The 25,385-nt window shown below is 33.6% G+C and overlaps 1 protein-coding gene across 1 annotated transcript in view; it reads right to left on the bottom strand.

The window, feature by feature from the left end:
• LOC133198404 (uncharacterized) overlaps positions 1 to 25,080 on the bottom strand; it is a 51,611-nt gene extending 26,531 nt beyond the window's left edge. The window contains 6 exon segments of the mRNA XM_061334498.1: positions 16,456 to 16,853; positions 17,075 to 20,744; positions 20,746 to 21,362; positions 22,979 to 23,026; positions 24,282 to 24,344; positions 24,456 to 25,080. Coding sequence (XP_061190482.1) covers positions 16,456 to 16,853; positions 17,075 to 20,744; positions 20,746 to 21,362; positions 22,979 to 23,026; positions 24,282 to 24,344; positions 24,456 to 25,071 — 5,412 coding nt within the window. The 5' untranslated portion in view covers positions 25,072 to 25,080.
• Between the last annotated feature and the right edge of the window lie 305 nt (positions 25,081 to 25,385).

The following is a 25,385-nucleotide window of genomic DNA, read 5'->3' as shown; positions in this document are numbered from 1 at the left end:
CCACCGGCAAGTGGAATCTCTAACGAGTGAAAAATTCTCGAAAGGAACGTTAAACCACAAACACTCAAAAATGTTTTCCAATCCGGCGTCCGTTTTTTTTTTTTTTTTTTTTGGTATCATCTGTCCTTCAGAGGTTAAAAGTTCAAGTTCATATCAGTCTTATTTTGTCATTTGTTTGTGCTTAATGCAGAAAGTATTTTTTGTAAAATGTAAGGGCTTGGGAAATAAGAATGATACTGGGAGCTGAAGTTATTTCAATGTCTACTGAATTAAATAAATTTGACAAAATTCATGCATGAAGTCCTTCATTGTCATTTGATATAGACATTTAAATGTCTTCTAGTTTATGATACCGTTTGATAGTATCTTCTGTTTTCCCACCACACATAGTCTTAACCTGGTGAGATAGATAAAAAGATTGTAAAACTATTTAAAAACTTTTATTTTATAATATTAAAATAAACCTTTTATTTGATATCCTTCAATGTGTATAAATACAAAATTCGCTTATTCATCAAGGAAGAAACGCACCCCAAGTAGAAGGATACCTTGTCACATGATAGCTTGTTTACAAAATAGACATAGGTCGCCCGCGTGGTGCAGTGGTTAGAGCGTTTGCTCTAGAGTCGCGGAGTAAGGAGTTGATCCTTACATCGCGGTTCGAATCCCACTGTGGGACGTGGAGATCGGTCCTTCGGATCAAACCGTATAAACCGAGGTCCCGTGTCGCAGTAGGTGCTGGCACAAAAAAGATCCCTTATTGCTCAATGGCCCTAAGTGCCGAGTATAGGTCAAAATTTGTAGCTCTCCACCGGCAATTGGTGGCGTCTCCATATGAGTGAAAAATTTTCGAGAGGGACGATAAACGATAAACAAACAAACATTGACATAGAACTCTTTCATAATAAAATACAGTGCATTTTTATTCAATCTGTCTTAATTGTTATTAGGGGATATCTAATTTATAAATAAAAAAGACATAAATTTCCAGTATTTCAGTTTTCTTTTAAAGAAGCTTTTTTTTTATGCATTTAATGCCCTGGTAATATAGATTGTGACAATTTATTAAAATAGTTATAAAGCTTTACTTACTAGAACATGAAATGTGAAATATAATTGTTTACGTACGTTCAGCTTCATTTAACATGAAAAAAAAATGCTTATAATTTTACAATAAATTAAAAATGGGATACTAAAACTACAAATAGTCATATTGAATAAAAGATTAATTTTTAATACCTAGAGTTACAGAAATTCATACAATATAGGGTATGAAGATAATCTTTTACACAGATGTACTCAATAAGCACGACATATTTAATTTTACAAGTATGAGAGCTCAGAAAAATAGTATAACACATATTTGACGATGATAGCACGTGTTGTACTCCCCTAAATATTCAAAATTAAGTTGGTAACCACAAAGTATCAAGGAGAGAAACTGACCTCCTGACATTTTTTTACCAGATATAACTTTTTACTGTTGAAGGTGCTCATTGAAAGAGGTTGCACACCCAACTTTTTGTTGTAGTATAGTCTTATAGTCTAATCGAGCTAATGGGGTAATCATTAATAAAATGTCGTTTTGATATATGGAGATTACGAACAGCAGTCAAACTCAAAGTCCATTTAAACAATACAAATCGGGAGCAAACAAAACACGGACCTCTAAAAAACATCAGAGATTCGACCAGGTGCTATGGAAGAGTAAGCATCTCCTGCCAACCTGTGTGTTCCTTGTCATGATAAACAAAGGGGAAAATCTGTAGATAAGTCAATGTGTAAATGAAATCCTCACATGCACCCACCGTCAAATTAGGATTTTCGAGTTTGGATTTTTTTTTTCCCTTGTCGAAGTTTTCTTTTCAGATTTCGGACAAGGGTGGTTGGGTAGGAAAACTTTCAAATTTTTGGTCGGACTCCCCCTTTAAAAAACGATATTACTTGTTACAAAAATATTTGTGGAATGAATTTAATAGCTACCCATTTTATATGGTATAAACTGGATTGGGGCAGTTTACGCTTGATAAACCGCGAAGCGGTTTATAATAAAGCGTAAACTGTTCCAACCCAGTTTATACCGTATAAATTGGGTAGCTATTAAATTCATTCCTTATAATTTAATTTTCATACATTTAGTATAAGAAAAAAGATGATTACCCATAAAAAAATAACTTAAATTTGTACAAAATTTGAATTTAACGTCAGACGGATCGATACGTTTTTGACGCAAATCATTGTGACGTAGGCAACCAAATTTATACGATATAAAGTAAATTTTTTATCCAATCAAATACAGAGTTTCAACCAGAATTAAATTATTTAATAGCCAATTCAAAGAATATTTTACTTTATTTTAATTTTTTATGAATTTTTTAAAGTCAATCAAAATATGTATAAATCTTAATCCTACTGAGTTAAAATATACATACTAACAATATTTGATGAGTCAAACTTGACACATTACTGATTTATATCTCTTGTCATCCTACTGAAATTTTTAGAAGATACTGTATTTTTTTAATCACTTTGTACCAAATGAGTTGCCGTGTATTAAAAGTGTTATACAATCATTGCATTAACAATTATATCTCAATTTAGTATTAATTAATTCTATCATAATTAAATAAAAGATGGGTGTAAGTAAAAATATAAAAATAACTTTTTAATCAAGAGGAATAGATTTCTGTAAAACGCCATGTTCTGTATATTAATGCCACTGAAATTAATTAAGAAATGGCTATTCTGCTGAAAGGGTTTAATAACTAATATGTTTTCTGTCAAATATTTCAAATAATACAACAATTCCCTTCCAGACTCTTTGACATCTTGAACAGCTGCTTTTTCAATAAAAATGAAACTCGTAAAGAGCCAGTTAGGTTTACTTTATTCACAAAATGGCCTACCCATTATCTCGTAAAGAGCTAGGTTTACTTGATTCACAAAATGGCCTATCCCATATACCAATTATCTGGCTATGTTCCAATGTCCCATTTCAAACATCAATATTATGTAGAGACTTAGTGCTTTCACTTCCTTAAAAAAGTTACTCTGAATGTAAAGATTTTAAAAACTTTTTTTTAATAGAGATGTTTTTAAATTTGAGGAAAATGGGTGTTTTTGAGTACCTGTAGCAAAGAATTAAGATATGAGCTATTCCTCGATCAAAAAAAAAAAAAAAAAAAAAATTAAAAAAAAAAAAAAATAAAAAGCGCGCAGCTAGGTTAAGGACGCCCATGAAATATACGCCTTAATATATTCAGAGAAAAGGAATACAATTTTAATATTTTTTTTAACAGCATTAGTTTTGGTAAATGTGATTTGTGGTGTTTGCACTTGTATATATCGGGTCTCTGCTGAGTTCGGCCAAAGCGACATCGCTTACATCAGCTGTTTGTCACGTGACAGTTTTAAAATTAGAACATATATGCACTACTACAAAGATCGTAAAAGTTCAACGATATACGGGCATTTTTCCGCTATAAAATTTATTCTGTTTTCTTTGAGACAAATTCCTTAACACGAAAAGTGCTGGGAGCAACTTCCTCATGCTCGGGAATTGTTTAAAATTTAGCCGTCTTTCTAGAAACTCCAGTCAAAAATGTAATTCGCATTGGAATAATGTTACATTACGGAATAAATCAACAATGCACAACCAGCTCCCAGCACTTTTCAGAATACTTGGAATAATAGCTACACGTATTTAAAGATTCAGAATTTATAGTGAAGCGGATATCGTTGAACTTTTGATATTTTCGAGGGGCTGAATCTCTCATTCTAGCACGTTACTGTACAAATGTGCTCCCTACGGCTTTATATAAAAGCTACACATTATCAATTTAGTTTGACAATAAAATGTGGATTAATATATTTCAGAATATGTCTCTCTTTTGGTCCAACTATGCGTGTTTCGTATTTATTTTTATTTTTACAAGCCACGATAAAAGCTTGATCCACGCCTCAAGTACAGAGAAACTGCGTGTCAAACTAAGAAATGACGTCATCTCAGTAAGTACAGCGAGATCAAGCTGGCTTTCATTCTACATACGCTTAGTGATATTATGGCAAGATAAGTTGCACATCCATTTATCTTTATAATATTTATGATAAACGAAAGTATTTAGTGTATTTTAAAGAAGAACATATAGTATTTATTCATCGAGATTCATTTGTATTGTTTTAACGTGACGTCATAATAGCTTTACCGAACCTCTGCATAGGCTGACGTATATATGGGAGTCCTTAACCTAGCTGCGCGGCTTACAAGGCTTACAATTTCCTGAAATAGTTTTTTCATTATAAAATTTCACATTTTGGATGGGAGGTTAGTTGTATGTTAGGATTAGGATTTTCGAGTTTGGATTTTTTTTTTCCCTTGTCGAAGTTTTCTTTTCAGATTTCGGACAAGGGTGGTTGGGTAGGAAAACTTTCAAATTTTTGGTCGGACTCCCCCTTTAAAAAACGATATTACTTGTTACAAAAATATTTGTGGAATGAATTTAATAGCTACCCATTTTATATGGTATAAACTGGATTGGGGCAGTTTACGCTTGATAAACCGCGAAGCGGTTTATAATAAAGCGTAAACTGTTCCAACCCAGTTTATACCGTATAAATTGGGTAGCTATTAAATTCATTCCTTATAATTTAATTTTCATACATTTAGTATAAGAAAAAAGATGATTACCCATAAAAAAATAACTTAAATTTGTACAAAATTTGAATTTAACGTCAGACGGATCGATACGTTTTTGACGCAAATCATTGTGACGTAGGCAACCAAATTTATACGATATAAAGTAAATTTTTTATCCAATCAAATACAGAGTTTCAACCAGAATTAAATTATTTAATAGCCAATTCAAAGAATATTTTACTTTATTTTAATTTTTTATGAATTTTTTAAAGTCAATCAAAATATGTATAAATCTTAATCCTACTGAGTTAAAATATACATACTAACAATATTTGATGAGTCAAACTTGACACATTACTGATTTATATCTCTTGTCATCCTACTGAAATTTTTAGAAGATACTGTATTTTTTTAATCACTTTGTACCAAATGAGTTGCCGTGTATTAAAAGTGTTATACAATCATTGCATTAACAATTATATCTCAATTTAGTATTAATTAATTCTATCATAATTAAATAAAAGATGGGTGTAAGTAAAAATATAAAAATAACTTTTTAATCAAGAGGAATAGATTTCTGTAAAACGCCATGTTCTGTATATTAATGCCACTGAAATTAATTAAGAAATGGCTATTCTGCTGAAAGGGTTTAATAACTAATATGTTTTCTGTCAAATATTTCAAATAATACAACAATTCCCTTCCAGACTCTTTGACATCTTGAACAGCTGCTTTTTCAATAAAAATGAAACTCGTAAAGAGCCAGTTAGGTTTACTTTATTCACAAAATGGCCTACCCATTATCTCGTAAAGAGCTAGGTTTACTTGATTCACAAAATGGCCTATCCCATATACCAATTATCTGGCTATGTTCCAATGTCCCATTTCAAACATCAATATTATGTAGAGACTTAGTGCTTTCACTTCCTTAAAAAAGTTACTCTGAATGTAAAGATTTTAAAAACTTTTTTTTAATAGAGATGTTTTTAAATTTGAGGAAAATGGGTGTTTTTGAGTACCTGTAGCAAAGAATTAAGATATGAGCTATTCCTCGATCAAAAAAAAAAAAAAAAAATTAAAAAAAAAAAAATAAAAAGCGCGCAGCTAGGTTAAGGACGCCCATGAAATATACGCCTTAATATATTCAGAGAAAAGGAATACAATTTTAATATTTTTTTTAACAGCATTAGTTTTGGTAAATGTGATTTGTGGTGTTTGCACTTGTATATATCGGGTCTCTGCTGAGTTCGGCCAAAGCGACATCGCTTACATCAGCTGTTTGTCACGTGACAGTTTTAAAATTAGAACATATATGCACTACTACAAAGATCGTAAAAGTTCAACGATATACGGGCATTTTTCCGCTATAAAATTTATTCTGTTTTCTTTGAGACAAATTCCTTAACACGAAAAGTGCTGGGAGCAACTTCCTCATGCTCGGGAATTGTTTAAAATTTAGCCGTCTTTCTAGAAACTCCAGTCAAAAATGTAATTCGCATTGGAATAATGTTACATTACGGAATAAATCAACAATGCACAACCAGCTCCCAGCACTTTTCAGAATACTTGGAATAATAGCTACACGTATTTAAAGATTCAGAATTTATAGTGAAGCGGATATCGTTGAACTTTTGATATTTTCGAGGGGCTGAATCTCTCATTCTAGCACGTTACTGTACAAATGTGCTCCCTACGGCTTTATATAAAAGCTACACATTATCAATTTAGTTTGACAATAAAATGTGGATTAATATATTTCAGAATATGTCTCTCTTTTGGTCCAACTATGCGTGTTTCGTATTTATTTTTATTTTTACAAGCCACGATAAAAGCTTGATCCACGCCTCAAGTACAGAGAAACTGCGTGTCAAACTAAGAAATGACGTCATCTCAGTAAGTACAGCGAGATCAAGCTGGCTTTCATTCTACATACGCTTAGTGATATTATGGCAAGATAAGTTGCACATCCATTTATCTTTATAATATTTATGATAAACGAAAGTATTTAGTGTATTTTAAAGAAGAACATATAGTATTTATTCATCGAGATTCATTTGTATTGTTTTAACGTGACGTCATAATAGCTTTACCGAACCTCTGCATAGGCTGACGTATATATGGGAGTCCTTAACCTAGCTGCGCGGCTTACAAGGCTTACAATTTCCTGAAATAGTTTTTTCATTATAAAATTTCACATTTTGGATGGGAGGTTAGTTGTATGTTAAATATTGACAAATATCTTACATTTTGGCCATTTTTTAAAGAAATCTTTTTGGGATTTGAAGAAAATGAGACTATTTTTGATGTCATGATACACGGACTAGCGAGAAAATTACACAATTTTTAATAGATATAAAGGCATTAAGGGTAAAAAGGAAAAAAAAATTCAACTAAAACTGAACAGTTTCTATTTTTCAGAAATGCAAAGGGCCAAAAAGGCCCTTAGTAAACTTTGTTCTTTACTTCCCTTGTCATTAAACATTTGGAAAAAGTTTTTCTTTAAAAAACATTGATTGTACTCACAAGTACTAGGAAACTGATATTAGAAAGATGCTTGAGTTTCTGATTGACAATATCTTTGTAGATTTTGGAGATCAAGGCTTCCAACAATCTGTCAAAATTTCCAATGGTACTGATTAGAAGACCTATTTTTGCATTGACACGAAGCAATATTTCCTTAAAAAAAATTACATGAGAAGATAATACTTGCAGTGGCCTTCAACTCGACAATTATATTTATAAAGACGCACTATCAATTAACAATTGTTACTTCCATTCATATGTCGACTCGATCTATCCCAGTGAACTTAAGATAAAAGATATCACAGGACCTAATGATAAAGGTTATGACTTTAACTTACATGTATCTATCGTCATCTTCCCTCATTTATGTAGCAATATACCATTATCGCCTGCATATGGAGATTACGTCTCCCTGCAGGTAACTCTATCCGCAAGAGCATGATCTACGTACCAACAATTTCTAAAACGATGCAATCTATTGACAATAAGTTGATGAAACAATAATATCCTCATTCTTGTTTGAAGTCCAATGGTCGATACAATGACCTTGCCAGAAAATGCAATTAGTGCTCCTCAATCATGTCGAGGAGCACACGGCGGCTGTGACCGGTTGGCAGCGAATGATCACTTCTCCATGGCACCTGATTCCATCTCTGATGTTTTAGAAGTCCGTGTTTGTTTTGTCTGATATGTATTTTTTTTGAACTTCTGAGCTTGAATATTGTTCTTTATCTCCAAAATTTCATTATACCTTTCAATGTCTCATATTTAAATCGGCTCAGATTTTTCTCCGCCTGGGCGCGAACCTACGACCACGCGGTCAACAAGCGAGCGCTCTAATGTAAGAAAATTCAGAAGTGTTTCTAAATTATTATAATGTGTAGAAATTGGATATTGATTTATTTCGAATCATATTTCGTAACTGTGTACCTTAGTCCTTTCTTTGCATATCCTATTGGATTTGTTTTTTAAAAATTTCCTTAAACTCCTTTGTATACTTAGATAAATTGCGAGGATTCTATCATTTACACTTGCAAGCACGAAACATGAAGCTTGCAAAACATATCTGAGATTTTTATCATAATTGCCCCGATACTACATTAAAATTAACAATCTTTCAACAATTGTAGTCAGTAAATCAGCAAATGATAATCTAAGTTAAAATGTCGTTTCAGTGTCAGTATTTATCCTCAAAATTTTTTTTACAATAACATATATTTTTGTAAAATCTGTTTTGAGAAATAAATCTATACTGAATCAAAAATGACCACAGTCTACTGACAAATAATTTTGACCTAAGTTCTTGCTTGAATTCCGTCATTGTTACATGGTATAAATATTGAAAGTTTCTACTGGTATTCGATATCGAATGTTAGTTTCTTTTAATGTCCACAACAAACATTCTGCAGCTCGTGAGATAGATAAAAAAGATTGTTAATCTATTCATCTTTTTTTTTATTCTGTGGAAGTTTTTTATTCTATAGCGTTTCGTGTCTATAGCATTTTCTTTTTCATCAAGGATGTGAAACATTCTTAGAATAAGGGCCACCTTGTCATATGATAGCTTTTTTACAGTTTGAATAAGCAAGCATTTTTTTCCTTTTAGAAATAAGGTGTATTTCTTTTAGTGTGTGTTTCTTGAATGTCACTAGGAATTATAAAGACATAATTCTAAAATAATTAGATTTAAAAAAAAAAAAGAAGCTGTATATGCATTTGATATCTTTGTAATGAACAGTGTAACCATTGACGAAAATGGTTATGAAGCTTTACCTGATTATCCCCTGGAAATGGAGTTAGAGGGAATATAGTAACGTAATCATGTGTGTGTGTGTGTGTTTGTGGGTTATATCCTGTACGAAAAGAATTGACGAAATTTGCATCGGAATCAATATCGAATGCATTCTTTTTTATTATAGGTACATGTATGCTCTTCGTGAAGGGGTGCTCCGCTTTGCGATGCCCTTCTTTCTTATATTTCTCTTACCATATTACAAATAATAACAATAATCAAAACTAGTACATTACATTACAAACCATTTTAGTCGCCCACATGGCGCAGTGGTTAGAGCATCTGCTCTAGAGTCAAAGTAAGGAGTTGATCCTTACGTCGCGGGTTCGAATCCAACAGTCGGATGTGGATATCGGTCATTCGGATGAGACAGTATTAACCGAGGTCCCGTGTTGCAGTAGGTACTGGCACAAAAAAGATCTCTCACTGCTCAATGGCCGTAAGTGCCGAGTATAGAACAAAATTTGCAGCTCTCCACCGGCAATTGGTGGCGTCTCCATATGAGAGAAAAATTCCCGAGAGGGACGTTAAACAACATACAAACAAAAAACAAACCATTTTAACGGTCAGTATGGTTACCAAATTACATCTGATAAATAAATATCATTTTTCAGGTACTACATTAAAACAGTTGTTTTGTATGTAAATGATTTTCTTTAATATGTCCCACTTGTTTTTCTTCTAAATCTTCTAAATTTTTGTGTTGACATCTAAAGTTTTAATGCTTTGTAATTTTTTTATAATACAAAAAAGACAGATAAACTGATACCTTTCATTTGATATCCTGTTTACGACCTATACACAATGACAATAAACTTAAAGTTTTTTTTTTTTTTTTTTTTTTTTTTTTAAATGTGAGGGGTATTTCAGAAACTGATACCCGTCATTTGATAGCATTCTAATTTGTACGAAAGAATAAGGGAAGTAACTCCTCACACAAAATATTTCCACTAAATCTCATTTGATTTTTACAAAGAAAGACAACTATATATGAATACATATATTACAAGATACATAAATAAGCAAAAATAATCGAATGAAAAATATTTTGTTGTTTAACGTCTACAGCAAAAATAAGAAATGTGACAGCACAAGTGGTTAATATATTATCTAACTGTTTTAGATGTGAAATCTGTAATATATTTTCTTATACGCAGGTGTGTTAAGGAAGCACCAAGATATTTTGACTTGACTAAATCAGTGATACAATATGACGTCATAGTAGGCGAGATGACGTCAATTTTAGAACACAAGATTTCTTAATATTGTTATTAATGTTATAAATTAACTCTTGAAAATGAATAGAAGCTTGCAAATATTAACAAAAATAAAATGTTTTTCATTTGTAAAGCTGTATTTGTCACTTCAATTAAAATCTCCGACGGATGACGTCATAACTGTTCAACAAGTAACTTGAGAATTGATCATGTTGTGTAACGAGAATTTGGCTAAGACGGCATGTAAAAAGATACGTAAAGGGGGGTTTAGAAGCAAATACCGTGAATATTGTGTGTGATTCATGTGAAGTTAAAGTTTGTTAAACAGGTATGCTTATTTATTTTCATCGATTTAATCTTCTATTGAAGACAGTCAGTTACTTACGTATCCCGATCGGCCTATCCTCTGTCATTCGTGACAACAATAATGCAAAAGAACAACACTAAGCTGGATACCTTAAAACATAAGATTTGTAGATATCGAAAGATTGCGTTCTACAATACTTGGAAAGTGCTGCTAGAATCGTGAGGAAAACATGGTTTAAAGAAATATCCCGGGTTATATGTATATAATGCAAAACATCGGGTAAGGTTTCGTGCGAATATGTGGAATAATTATTTTCCCGACCGGACAGTGGGATTCTAGCAGGAAAAACACCAGAATTGCCTAGGTACAGGGGGCCGCCATCTTGGACACCCAAAGTTGTGCGGAGAAGAAAAGCTGACAGGAGTCCTGATTGGTCATTAACAGAAAATCTTTGTGGTGGAATTTGACAGTGAAATATAAGTGATAAAAATGATATGTGACATAACAGAATGTGTAAAAAGATATAGGACTTATAAAGGAAGACTTGAGATGAGGGGTGATATTTTGCTGGACACTTTCATTCAGTGCGGATCTATACCAGTTGTAAACAGGCCAAAATTCAAAGGAAAAGTGCCGCGGCACGGTATATTTTTCGTGGTGGAAGTTTGAAGAAGAGGTGTTGTACTATGCTGCACAGTGACTGATTTTTTGAAAATTGAATATATAAATAAGTGACAGTGATTGGAATTTGTATGGAAGTCTATGGGAAAACATTTGGTGGTGTTTGTCCAGCAGCACGTTTAAGGCATAAGAGATGCTTTTCAACTAGTATATTATTTACTCAAAGAAATTATTAAACCCGGGGTAGTGTTGTTCTGTTAACTTTTTTAGTAAGGAATATTTTGTTATTAATAGCAATATTAATATTGATTTAAGAAGTGGAAGTTGATACTATATAGCTATTTAGATTGTATTATCCAATAACTAATGCTTTTATACTGAATATTTATACATTGTTGTTTTATTTAAGGGTTTTTATTACTGTATTTTCTAACTCAAAGCAGTAGCCTTGCATTTTACATCTGGCAACATAAGTCTACTTCATTTTTCAAATGATACCAGAGGATTTTTTTGACAGAAAAAAGGAGCCATAACTGTTAAAAGCGCAATAGTTAGTTAGTTCAATGTCCTAATCACACTGTAGCATGAACAGATAGCAGTTGAATTCTCTTTAGTTGAATCATTTCCATGGAGCATATATTACATTTTTTTGTTATGCCACGCTGTTGAGGCAAAGTGAAAACGATGGTATTGAAAATATGAAACACCATTGGACAATTGATGAGGAGTTTAAGAAGAGTACCTAAAATATTTTCCATCCGGCATGATAATGTAAAATACAAAAAAGAGAAATAAATATATTAAACCGAATTCTAGCGAATTTTGCAAATTATGCAACAGTATTTTAAATGAATTTCAATTATCTCTACCAACTACGACCAAAATCCAGAACATCCCATCCGTCTGTCATTCGATTAAGTGCCATGCCTTGTTCTCTTTTTTTCAGATTTGAGAACGAATATTTTTTCTCAAAAGGAGGGACTAAAAAGTCAGAAAACGCGTAGTATAGGAAACTACTGAGAAATTTGTATCTGTCAGAAAAAAGTTAAGGTTTGTAAAAAAAAAAAAGTGATATTACCAGTGAAAAGTCTTTAATAGTTGTGAGGTACAGGGAGAAAAATTATCGGGGAACAGGTAGTAGAATAGAAACCCTGATATCTCTGTAACAAATTGCAGGGCTGTCTTGCTCAACACCGATTTCCTTTGAATTAAATATTGAGAATATATGTGGATCCGTAACTAAGCAGAGAATGTGAAACTCAAAAACACAATTCCTTAGACATATGTACATAACAACAATTGCGAAGAAGTTATAAGTTTCCAATCGAGTTGATAATACAAATGCCTATATGTAGAAATAGAGATACTACCAAATATCATCAACGCATTTTGAAGTACCGAGAAGCCGGGCCAAGTATAAGCCTATAATTATTAGGTGTAGCGTTACAAAAGACAGTGACCCACGGAATGAAATATATGGAGATGGAATGTTATTCTTCCAATTAAGGTATCTGAGATAAAAACCAGTTTAAAACACCATTGTCAACAAAAAGTATAACAATAACTGAAAAATATAATAGGGCACACTATGTTCGATAATAAGGGTTTGTGGATCGAATATAAAATGCATTTTGAATCAAAAAGATTTTGTGGTGGGTTTATGACTGTTTACAGCAAATAATAAAGAATGCACATCCTGTCGCAGGAGCTGACGACTCACTAAACCATTCGTAAGTGGCAACTTGTAACATTGTTCTCCACATGGAGCTAGGACAAGTTTAAATGGGAGAAAGAAACACCGAAAAGCAACATTTAACACTCACTTAGACAATTTCGATTTACTATTATTTTTGAGTTATTTTGATTCTAATAATCTATTTTTAAGGATAATGATGAATACATCAAAATCATATACTCAAAAGGCAGTAGTTAATGTTTTGAAGATGTCTGATGATAAACAAAGGAATACGGTGTTCAGGAGGCTGGGGGTCAACAAATTAACCATCACATATGACTTAATTTTTTAGATATGATATCTTCAGCTGTCAACTATCATTTGGTAGTTTTTTTTTTTTTAATACATTTTAGTTTTAGAATTTGATCATTTATGGAGCTCTTCTTCTAAAGGAGATCAATATAGTCTGAAAATGGCCACAACCCCCCAGCCCTCTTAAAATGATTTTGATAAAAGAATTTTACACTGAAAAAGGTGATGACAATGAACAGTGATTTATCTGAAAAAAAAATATAAGTAATGCAAATCTGTAAAGAGGGTATAAAACACGGACCCCTGGAATTTCCAGTTTCAGAGTTGATATCAGGTGTGTAGGAGGGGTAAGCATACCTTGTTTACCGGTCACTCCCGCCGTGAGTCCTATGTATTGATAAAAAAAGACGGAACATTCCGTAATCAAATTCGGTATCTCAAAATTGAGTTTTTCCCTTTACTGACTTTATGTTATTCATTAATTTATTCTTAAAGAAAAGATACGTAAATTAACGTGTAGATATGTTTTATAGCATACAACACAACAAAGGAACCAAGTAATAGCATCTATTAATTTAAAGAATAGATGCGCTTATTTTATGAGGAAACTTAGTTTCTGCTATTTGTGTTGGGTTAGCTAGAATTAATTAGATCGGGATCGGAATATCTCAAATTCCTCCTCTTTGACCTGGATCCAAAAACGAAAGGTACACGAATTTTGTAGCAGACAGAATTTTAAAAAAAATATACTTTCAATCACAGTTTTTCTTAAATCCCAACCCATCCCATTCCCAAAGGTAAGAGTAAAGGTAAAATTTTGTATCATGAGTTAATCAAAAAATTTAAGAAGTTTTGTCTGCTGTTGGGTTTTCTCTATCATTTCAGGTTTTGACTAGAGGATTCACTTCACCTGAAGTTTTCCGTCGTGGCATTCCATTGGCTTGACTTTGTATGCGGTGACTTTAAATTGTATTCAGCCTTGCGTGAAGAATTCCAGCATGGCATTCCATTGGCCTGACTGTATGCTGTGACTTTTAATTGTGTTATCATTCCGTGAAGAATTCCAGCATGACATTCCATTGAAATGGGTGTTTTGTTTTTTCCGTTGTAATCTCATGTTTTTGTTTGCGCCGAGCCATTCAACTGATGCTATAATTCATTGTGCTGCTGCTGCTTAAAACAAACTTATTTACTTTGAAAATGTGTGCTCCTTTCAACAAATTCATGAACTGGTCTGCTTTGCTTGCTTAAAACAAACTCAGTTACTGTGCAAAATGTGTACTGCTTTCAACAAACTCATGCATTGCTTTGCTTGCTAAAATATGTTGAGTAACGTTCGTGGTTAACCCGGAACGATAACTCTACATACATGTAAAGTTTATGTAAAATACATAAAATATAATTGTAAAGTTAATTACCGTTCGCGGTATAACCGGAACGGCCATGTTTATGCTTATTAATAGTATATGTATATGCTTTCATGTTGTTTGCTGCTGCTGCTGCTGCTGCTTGTTGTTATTTGGGGTCGCCCTTTATGCTTGGCGACCCCTTGCTGCTTTTAAAATGCCACGACCAACAATCGCCAATATCATAATAAACGTGTTTAAAATCATGTTTTATTATTTTCCTCTATATAAATAATGATATATTTACATGCACATAATATTTAAAAAAAAAAATTATTACATTAACAACATCGTGCAGTTCCAGTTGACACATATTAATACATACAGTTATAGAGTTAAAACATTTAGTATAATATATTAACTTTTACAATCTACTGAGGCTATAACAAGGGATCATATAATGTACACATATAATAAAATAATTGAAAAATTTCCAAAACAGTGACATTATTAACAAGCATATTTATGCTTAAAAATTCCTACATTATTACATGTATCTCACTATTCAAATAGACATTGATACAAAAACTGATTAAACGGAGTCATGAGAACGCTTTTTCAAATACCACTTAATTAAAGGATGTTAAAAAATGGAATTCAAAAACTGAAAACGTGTTTGGGACTAGGAATTTAATTAAAAAATATGTTCTATTTATACAACAGTCAGAAAAATAATGAGAAAAGTGTTGTGTTTTGCATGTACTTTGCCTAAATTGTAATCTGAGATTGACATATAGCATACTCGCTCTGGCATCCAAAATACAACATTCCTACCTGTCTATATAATTAAAATAGTATAATATTTGAAGATTGTCCAAGAAAAAAATGCCATCTTTTTGAATAATTTACAAACTACCAGACCAAATTATTCATTTTTGACACATTCTAGGAAATGAAATTTTCGCTATTTTGACACAATACTATAAGTTTTTATGTCAATTGCATGTGGGAAAATCATTTAAAGGGTGTAAATATCGGTTGGCAGCAAAACACTTACTTTTAAACATAGCAGGTTATGCGGAAGTATAATGTGACAAAATTTACATCTATAAAATGATCATGACCTGGAGTACTAATTTGTAAAAATTCATCTATTTGACATCATGAATGACAAAATATGACGTTAAGTGCATTAACACTTTACGTTAGATATTGTCAAAATTGCCGACGTTGGGTGCACTAAATTACATGCATCATGTACTACTGTATTGAGCGGGGTACGCCTCCTGTCCACACTGGGAAAGAGTTAGAAATAAATGGAACTACACAAACACATGTCTAAAACACTGAATTATACCTGAAAAGGAGGCTGGACTAGTTAATCAACAGAAAAGGCGTTTAGCAGACCAACAAAATTGATATGTTAGGAGCTGGACGTCAGATAAGATATTTGTATTTGTATTTGTCAGATAAGGAGACTGCCGTTTAACACTGCGTGCAAAGAGGTTCATCGTCTATTAAAAGAATTTAATTCTTTAAAAAAAAATGTAAATTTTTGTGCATGTTAATTTTTAAATTTATAAGATAAATATAAAAAATTTGTTCACTCCTCCATGGCACCTGATCCCACCTCTGATATTTTGGAGGTCCGTGTTTGCTCTGCTCCTACATGTAATTTGTATTGTTTAATGGGCTTGTGAACTTGAATACTGTTCGTTATCTCCATATATATCATGGAACAACCCTCGTATATGACTTCATGATTTGATTTTACTATGACGATTCGGTAAAGTCAAATTATCAGCTATAATTTTTATTATAAACAATCAATATATTATTTTTTAAAAATTAACAATATATATATAAAGACATACATAATGTTATAGAATATGATATAGTGAGAAATAAATGTCATCCAGTTTGTTATTTAAAAGTACACAATATGATGCAATTATATGGAGGTCTATTATTGCTATAATTTTTGAACGCTATACTAGTATATTATTCAGACAGAATATCGTCTCACATGCTTTTTTAATTCACTCAACACTCTCTTGTACTCAGATACTTTCATTCTTCTCCCTCTGTATTTGCTGTTTCTGACCTTCCTCACCAATCTTCGTGTCCTCTCTAGAGCAGTTATGCCTTCGCTGTCTAACATGTATCTTATATCTAAATGTTCATCACCGTCATCCTCATCACTAAACTCATCAAACACACTCTCACTGTCTAACTCAGAAGTATATTTTCTGTACAACACCCTGATGTTGACATCTACTCCCGCCTCGAGTAAGATCCTCAACCTCTCTTCTCTGTCCTTCACATCTTCTTCATCGATCAGCACAAACAGCAAAGGTCTCACATCAGACTCCCAATAACAACCACTATACAGCTGAATCCGCTGATTAACATCCAGACCCAACCCTAATAAATGTTTCAAAACATTACAATCATTTTGTAGGATTGTCTCATATAATCTTCAAACTCCTCGATACGCCAAACTCGTTTCTCTGTCAACACCACATCATCTTTACTGTTTGTCATCACATTGCCTTGTTTTATGTTAACCAAACAGTTAAAAAAATGTAACTTTAATCTATTTAACCTATTTTCTCTTTCAGAATGTAATAATTGATTTACAACACCGACCTTGTTTTTTAATAATGCAATATAAAGTGATGAAAGACCCTCATCATTACAGATTGTTGAGTCTGCACCGTACTCTTTGAGAATTAATACTACAGCTACATCAGACTTAGTATGATTTAAAATTGCTACATAAAGAGGAGTTCTTCCTTCACAATCTTTTTTGTGAACATCAGCCCCTGCCTTTAGCAACTCTTTCACTACACTTGTATGTCCACCCTCACACGCTGCCGTCAGTGGTGTATTATATTCGTCTCCTAGATTAACATCAGCACCCGCCTCAAGAAGCTTCCTCACTATAATTACATGTCCCTTATTACATGCTGTTGTAAGAGGTGTCTTACATATATCTTGTTGATTGACATCAGTCCCTGCATCAAGGACTTCCATTAATATACTTAAATGTCCAGCAGTACAAGAAGCTATTAAAGGGGTATCGAAACGTCCTTGTAGATTGACATTAGCTCCAGCCTCTAGCAGCTCTCTTGCTACACATAGATGCCCACTCTCACATGCTGCAGTCAATGGTGTATTGCAGTATCCTTGCAGATTTACATCAGCCCCCGACGCTATTAACATCTATATTACGCACAGGTGTCCACTTTTACATGCTATCGTAAGAGGTGTATTACATTTATCTCTTTGATTGATATCAGCCCCTACCTCAAGTAGCTCCTTCACTACGAGCATCTGTCCTTTCTCACAAGCTGCAGTCAATGGTGTATTACAGTAAACTGGCAGATTTACATCAGCTCCCGACTCTAGCAACTTCCTTACTACACCCAGATGCCCACCTTTACATGCTGTTGTCAGCGGCGTATCATCTTTACCTCGTTGATTGACATAAGTCCCTGCCTCTAACAGCTCTTTAACAATCAACGTATGTCCACTTTTACATGCTGCTGTCAGTGGTGTATTATATTCACATTTTAAATTCATAGCAGCTCCAGCTTCCAAAAGCTCCTTGACAACATTTAAATGTCCATTTTGACAGGCTTCTATCAGTGGTGTATTGAATTTGCCTAATGCATTGATTTTAGCCCCTGCCTTTAGCAAGTCCTTTATTACATCTATGTGTCCACCTTGACATGCTGCAGTTAGTGGGGTATTATTATTCTGGTCTTGAGGATCGATAACTGCTCCCGCCTTAAGTAGCTCATTCACTACACTCTTATGCCCACCTTCACATGCTGCTGTCAGAGGTGTTGTGTTTTTATCTAGTGGATTTACATTAGCCCCTGCCTCAAGCAGCCCCTTCACTATACTTAGATGTCCACCCTTACATGCCACTGTCAATGGCTTATCACATTGTGGATAGATATATTTCATTGCTTCTGGTGACCCTTTCTCTAAATCATTACGCTCACCCTCACATGCTGCTGACAGTGGTGTTCTACATTTAACTTGATTGATATTAGCCCCCGCCATTAACAACGTCTTCACGATACTCATATGTCCACCCCTACATGCTGCTGTCATTGGTGTATTAAAGACTCCTTGTGGATTGACATCAGCTCCTGCGTCGAGCAACATCTTCACTACACTCATATGCCCACCACCACATGCTGTAGTCAGCGGTGTATTCCAATGATATTTTGGATTTACATGAGCCCCCGACTCTATCAGCTGCTTTACAATACTCAAATGCCCCTTCTCACTTGCTGCTGTCAATGGTGTATTGTATTGATCTTGTAGATTAACATTAGCTCCTGCTTTTAGCAGCTCTATCACTATAGTGAGATATCCACCCTCACATGCTTCTGTCAATGGTGTTTTACGGTGACATTGTAGATTGACATCAGCCCCTGCTTCAAGCAGCGCCTTCACTACTTTTATAAGGCCTTTTTTACATGCTGCAGTCAGTGGTGTAGAATCATCACCTTGTAGATTGACATTACATCCTGCATCTAGCAGTTCCTTCAATACACTCATGTGTCCTTCCATGCATGCTGCTATCAATGGTGTTTGATAGTAACCTTGAAGATTGACATCTGCCCCAGCCTCCAACAGCTTTTTCACTATACCCATATATCCAACCCTACTTGCTGCTGTCAGTGGTGTATCATGATTACCATGCAGATTAACAGCGGCTCCCGCCTGTAACAGTTCCTTCACTATATTCATATGTCCTCCTTCACATGCAGCCGTCAATGGAGTATTATCCTTATCGTGTATATTTACATTAGCCCCCGCCTCTAGAAGCTTCTTAACTACACTCTTATATCCACTCTCACATGCTGCTACCAGTGGTGAATTATCCCTACCATGAAGGTTGACTACAGCGCCTGCTTCGAGCAGCTCCTTCACTATGCATATATGTCCATAACTGCATGCTTCTGTCAATGGTGTATCAATATCGACATGTACATTAATATTTGCCCCCGCCTCTAGCAGCTCTTTCACTACACCTATATGTCCACCAATACATGCTGCTGTTAATGGCGTATCTTCCCAACTTTGTAAATTAACATCAGCACCAGCTTTTAGCAGCTCCTTTACAACACTCTTATGTCCACCCTCACATGCAGCTGTCAGTGGTGTGTCATACCACATGAAATGGTCATCTACATTTTGTTGAATGTCGATTAAATTTTCATTTACATTTTTCAGTAATATTCTAACAGTCTCTAGATCACCACTGTAACAACCCAGTAGTAGTAGGCGATACTGTTCAGAAGTTTGTTGAGTGATATTCCCCATTCCTTTTGTATACTTCATATCAGTGTTAGAACAATTCCTAGGAAATAGTTCACAGAGAGTTTCTCCGTGTAATTGAATTTGTTCTGAAATATACTTAAGAATCTGATTATGTCCATAATAAACAACCCAACTGATAACCCTGACACTGTCCGTTGTTCCTCTCTCATTCAACACTACCTCCTGTCTACCACTTTCCCAGCTCCTCTTATCCCTCTTCTCACTCTCCTTTATCACACGTTCTCTTTTTCTCATTACCTTAGACACGTCTTTCTGTTCTGACAGAAATAGAGATTTTAACTCTGTGTAAGACTTTGACATCAATACCTCAATAAAAGCCTGACACACCTTAGGTTGTTTTAAAACATTATTCATAAAAACATCATATAGTTCCATATTTTCTATGTCTCTGTAGAGACTATTTTCACCACTAAATACGACACTCTCTTCCTTTAGTATACTTTCACCACCGTGTACAACATTCGTTTCCACTTCCACACATTTACCATTGAATTCAATATTGTCACTCGCTTGTTGAGGCATATTGCTTAATTTTTTCGTTTGAGATTTACGAAGTTTTACAGAATTTGCAATATAACTACTACTCATAAAGTGTAAAATGAGTTCTGGAAACTGACATCCAAAATGATATGCAACGATTTCAAACATAGAATCGTGAGCAAATCTATACTGAGCTTCACAGAGTTTTGTGAAAGTCCCCTCCATTTCTGACAATGCATCGACAAATTTAAAATTATCAGTTTGTCTGCAAACTTTGCATTTCTGCAGAACACAATGTTTCATTTCATTGAATTTTTTATTAACTTCCTCGTTTTCTGATTCTACTAGGATTTTCTCCGACATTTTGTTCTCGTTCATCATGCATAAAACCAAAGAAACATAATGGATTTTGTTTTGTTTTTTTAATTCTTCAAGTTCTTTCAAAATGCATGGAACTGGATTTTGAAAAAAATACAGACCCATACAACTGGAATTTCTTCTCTGTTGAATATAGTTTACAAAGATAGGGAAACATTTTTGATGCAGATGTCAAATTCGCAGGAGACAACAGGTCTACTTCTATCTTGTACATATTAAGTATATTAATTTTGTCAGTATCAGTTAAAGCATTAGCTTCACTATGTAACATAACAAGGTTGGTTTCATTTGTAAAAAATGAACTTGACTCAATTGTTTTTCTATACACTGCCTCTCTACATGTCATGAGAGTTTTTGATTTCGGCATAGTAGGCTTGATGATTCTTTTCTGGTAATCAGACAAAAGGTTTAGTTTTGTTTCTTGAAGTCCAAATACACCTACCACATCATCAATGACAAAAACCTGTGGATTCCTGGGATCACAGTAGTCCTCTATCTTTCTGATGTCTTTGATGGGTACAATCTCATACCCTTCCAGTTGTAACATCAGGGCGATATGACGAGCTGTGGCTGTTTTTCCAGACCCCGGGACACCAATAAACGTCACATGTGAATTTTTCTTCACCTTTACTAGCATAGAAGGGAAGTTGTGAGATTCAAGGAAAACTGTGTCATCTTTTCTCCAGTGTATGACATCAATCTCATGAAGAGCTAAAAAATAAGAGACACTGCATTTTTTCAGTGATAATTTACCTATAATTTTTGTGCTTCATTTTGAAAGTTGAAAATCAAGACAGTGTTGAATCAAATATGAATCTTACATTTCATAAAACAGCAACCTGTTCCATGTAAATCCACTTTTTAAACAAAGCTTTTCGGCAATTTGCATTTTTTAAAGTTAAATGTGATAAGGAAATGTGATCCGTTGTGTAAAAAAACTAAACTTCCTTGAGAATGTGCTTTTTGAAAATAAAACACATTTACTGAATGCAAATACTACAAATAATAACTTAAATTTCACAACAAGGCTTGAATACATTTTTGCAAACATAGTCAATATTAAGTGCCAGTTTTTGAAAGTTCTGTATGTTTGGACAGTATGTTTATTTGTTTCGTGTTTTTTTTCTTTGCTTTGTATCCGAGAAATTTCTACTCATATTAGGACGCCACCAATTGCCGGTAGAAGAATACAAATTAAACTCAACATCTGTGAGCATTGAGCATTATGCAAGCATCTACAGCCACAAAGGATATATGGTCTCATCCGCAAAAAAACGGACATCAAGTCCAAAAGGATGACCTTCTTAGTCCATGACTATAAAAACTGCTTCACCCGGGCAATTGGCCAAAATTAAATTAGACAGGCAAATAAACAGACAGCATTCTGAAAATACTGTATGACATAGGACGGCTGTAATAAATATATGGTAACTTAATTTTTTTAAGAATAAACAATAGACGACCTTGAACAGAAACAGAAAATACACGTTTGATGGTTTTAAGGTGGGAACATACCTATTAGAAGTAAGAGTTTCTCTGCATATTACAAAGAAAGACCCTAACATCAAACATAGGTAATCAGAGATTACAGAGCTCACCTCAACAAATGTTGTCTTTAAGTAAGGCAAAGTCCCACACTAAACTAATAATCTAGTACTGTACATCCCTAGATGCAACATTTATGCAATTTTGGTCTTGGAGGGCTTTCAGTTACTTGGGAATTGACTTATCTAACAACTTGAAACAAGTCACTCATCCAGAAAATATAAGTCAATTTCAGCATCTGAAGCAAGTTTTATAGTGTTCATCCCTTGATGCATCATCCATTCAGATAGGCCTTATAGACCTGCTCCAAAAACTTTAACCTGGTTACTCATCTGGAAAATGAAGGCCAGATCCAGAATCCGAAGCAAGTCCAGTAGTGTGCGTCCTTAGATCATCCATGCATGTTTGATCAATAAAGGGCTTATAGTTATACTTTAAAATGAGATCTGCTGCTGATGATATATTAGGGAACTATCTTTTAGCTAATTTAGCTATCTGATAATTTTCTTTGAGTATATTTTTTGGATATATATATCTTCTCTTATTTTTTCAAATGATCCTATCTAACAGTCCTACACAAAATAATTTGAAATACGCTGAAAGAATATAATGATTCGTACATGTTTACCAATGATTCTTGTTTTCCTTTAAAAAAATCATAATATTTACATTAATAAATTTTATAAATTGTAACAGTATTATTTTTCTAAGCACATTTCTATCTCTTCCAGTTAAACATTCTCCTATTTTCCGGTACAAATGAATCCTCCAAACAAACATACCTTTCACATTTGAAGGAATAGATACATCTTTAAGCTTTAATACTTCATCTAAAAAAGAAAGAACATATTTCATTCATAATGCCTAAAAATTACACGGAAATTTCATAAAAGCCTATCACAATGTTAATTTACAAGAAACTTCGCTATATTCTTCTGATTTATGAAACTTTTTATGTGTAAATTGGAAAGGGTGGTTAACGACAGCTCTTATGATGCTTACTAATATCCATTAATAAATGATGCCCCATGGTTTGTGTTTGAGTAAAGATGATTATACAACAAGTTGCGGGGTTATTAAGCTTTGCCAACAACTACTTGAGTAAGCAACATTTAATAAATATTTAATAAATATCATTTTATATTCCTGTGAAGTAGAATTTATTCAAAAACTTCTTCATGAGAAGAAAAAACTTGATGTAGCCGTCAGCTTGAAATTTAGATGTATCGACGACGTATAATCAATTAACAATAGTTAGGTTCAGTCATATATCGAATCAATATATGCTAGTGAACTTGAAATAAAGAATACCACAGAGTATGTTTCACAGTGAGTGAATCACGTAGTCTCTATTCAAAACCAAAGAAACTTAATGGATTTTGTTTTGCTTTTGTAATTCTTTAAGATCGTTTAAAATGCATGGAACTGGATTTTGAAAAAAATACAGACCCGTACAACTAGAATTTCTTCTAATTTGCAGCGAAGTCGTCCGACAATCTATTCAGACATGATGTTACATATATACGGATAGCATAATAATAAATATATTATATGCATACATCTGTTATTACAACGTTTTATAAGCGTACTGAAACGTTATATAAGGAATTAGGGAGGATTGATTGCGATTTATGCTTTAAAAACTATTTACTATTTACTAAGTAAGTGTAGACTATGGATAAAATGTGGCACAACATATTTAGAAAAAAAAAACTGACTACATGAACTGCTACTTCTAGTACCCTTGTGAATATATGTCAAGTTCTTACAAAAGCAGTGGCTTGCTATACACAGAAGCAAACTCTCCTTGTCGCACGGCTTCGCTGCAAATTAGATTTTTAAAATCATTACAGCTTCAACTGTTCACTTTTCTTTGTAGACAAAATAAGACTTAATTTCTGTGATTCTTTACTCATGTAAAGTATTTTTCTCCCTTATCATTCTTTTGGTTTTATATTTCACAACTAGCTTTCCTTTTTAAGTATTTGAATTTAGGTTTCTTTTGGGCTTTTACTAAGCGGCGGGAGTGGGGGTGGGGTGGCGGTGCTTTAATATTATAATTCCTTAGGTACTAGTAATACTTGCCAGCAATTTGCTTCATCTTATTTTCTTTCACATTTTGATCTTTAACAACCTCTTCGACTTTACCTAGAAAAAATAAAGTAACTTTTAAGAATCTAAGCAGTTATAACAATAACACGAAAAAAAATCCTGAGTTAAAATTTCTTGTTTTATTTCCATTTTAGTTATAAAATTTACACTCAAGGCCATGAACTCTTTCTCTAGTGGCTACATCTTCTTCAGCCTGTTTTCTCAGTTCCTCTATATAGTGACGATCACGGCCAGGATCCATTGTCTCATGCCTCAAAACATCTACCTCTCTTTCATACTGGTTTCCATTGTTAAGGAAAGAATCAAGATCAACTACTGCTGATCTGACAGTTGACCAGACTGTGTTGAATCCAGCATTGGAAAGGACAGGACTAGAAGAATGAGCACACTGATTTCTTGCCATTCTAATCCTTTCAATGTTGGCTGAGAGAGATCTATCGGTAGGACATGGATCATTTCCCCAACCGTTCTTATGTTGTGGTATACTACAAATGTTTCTAAGCAGTGTGTACAATAAAGGAATGTCCATATCACTATAGTTTCCTATATAACTACTGCCTCTTGGTAAAATAAGATTCATTTGTGGTGCTGTCAGACGGGGAAGATTGCTTATCTCTCGTGAAATGACTTGCGGGAATGTTGACGATGGTACATGATGACGTAAAACATCACGAAGTTGATCTGTACATGGACCCAGAACAAGTCGACACACTCTACAGGCATTTGTTGTCTCCTCTGTAGACGGGTAAGAGAATGTCGCCATGATATTAATGTAGTTATTCTCTGAAAAATAATTACTTATAAATCTAATATTTTACAAAAAATAATTAAGAATACAATGAGAACCACTACATGTAAAATCTTGTTAACTTTTTGTTTACACTCAAGATCTTCCGAGTTACAGAATTTTTTTTTTTTTTTTCAATTGCCAAAGGGTATTTGTAGGCTTTGTGTCTCTAAAATGCATCATTGTTATCCCGTGGAAGTCAAAGCTTACATACAAGTTTTCTATTGACAATAATTCACTAATGCTTTTATATTTCATGTTTTTTTTTCCTATTTAATTTAGAATATCTA

This window comes from Saccostrea echinata, unplaced genomic scaffold (assembly GCF_033153115.1).
Source record: "Saccostrea echinata isolate AGI-Se365-2 ecotype Australia unplaced genomic scaffold, CSIRO_AGI_Sech_v1 ptg000033l, whole genome shotgun sequence".
In the NCBI taxonomy this organism is placed as follows: domain Eukaryota; kingdom Metazoa; phylum Mollusca; class Bivalvia; order Ostreida; family Ostreidae; genus Saccostrea; species Saccostrea echinata.
The sequence above is the reverse complement of the archived record's forward strand: the minus strand, read 5'-3'. Positions and strand labels throughout refer to the sequence as shown.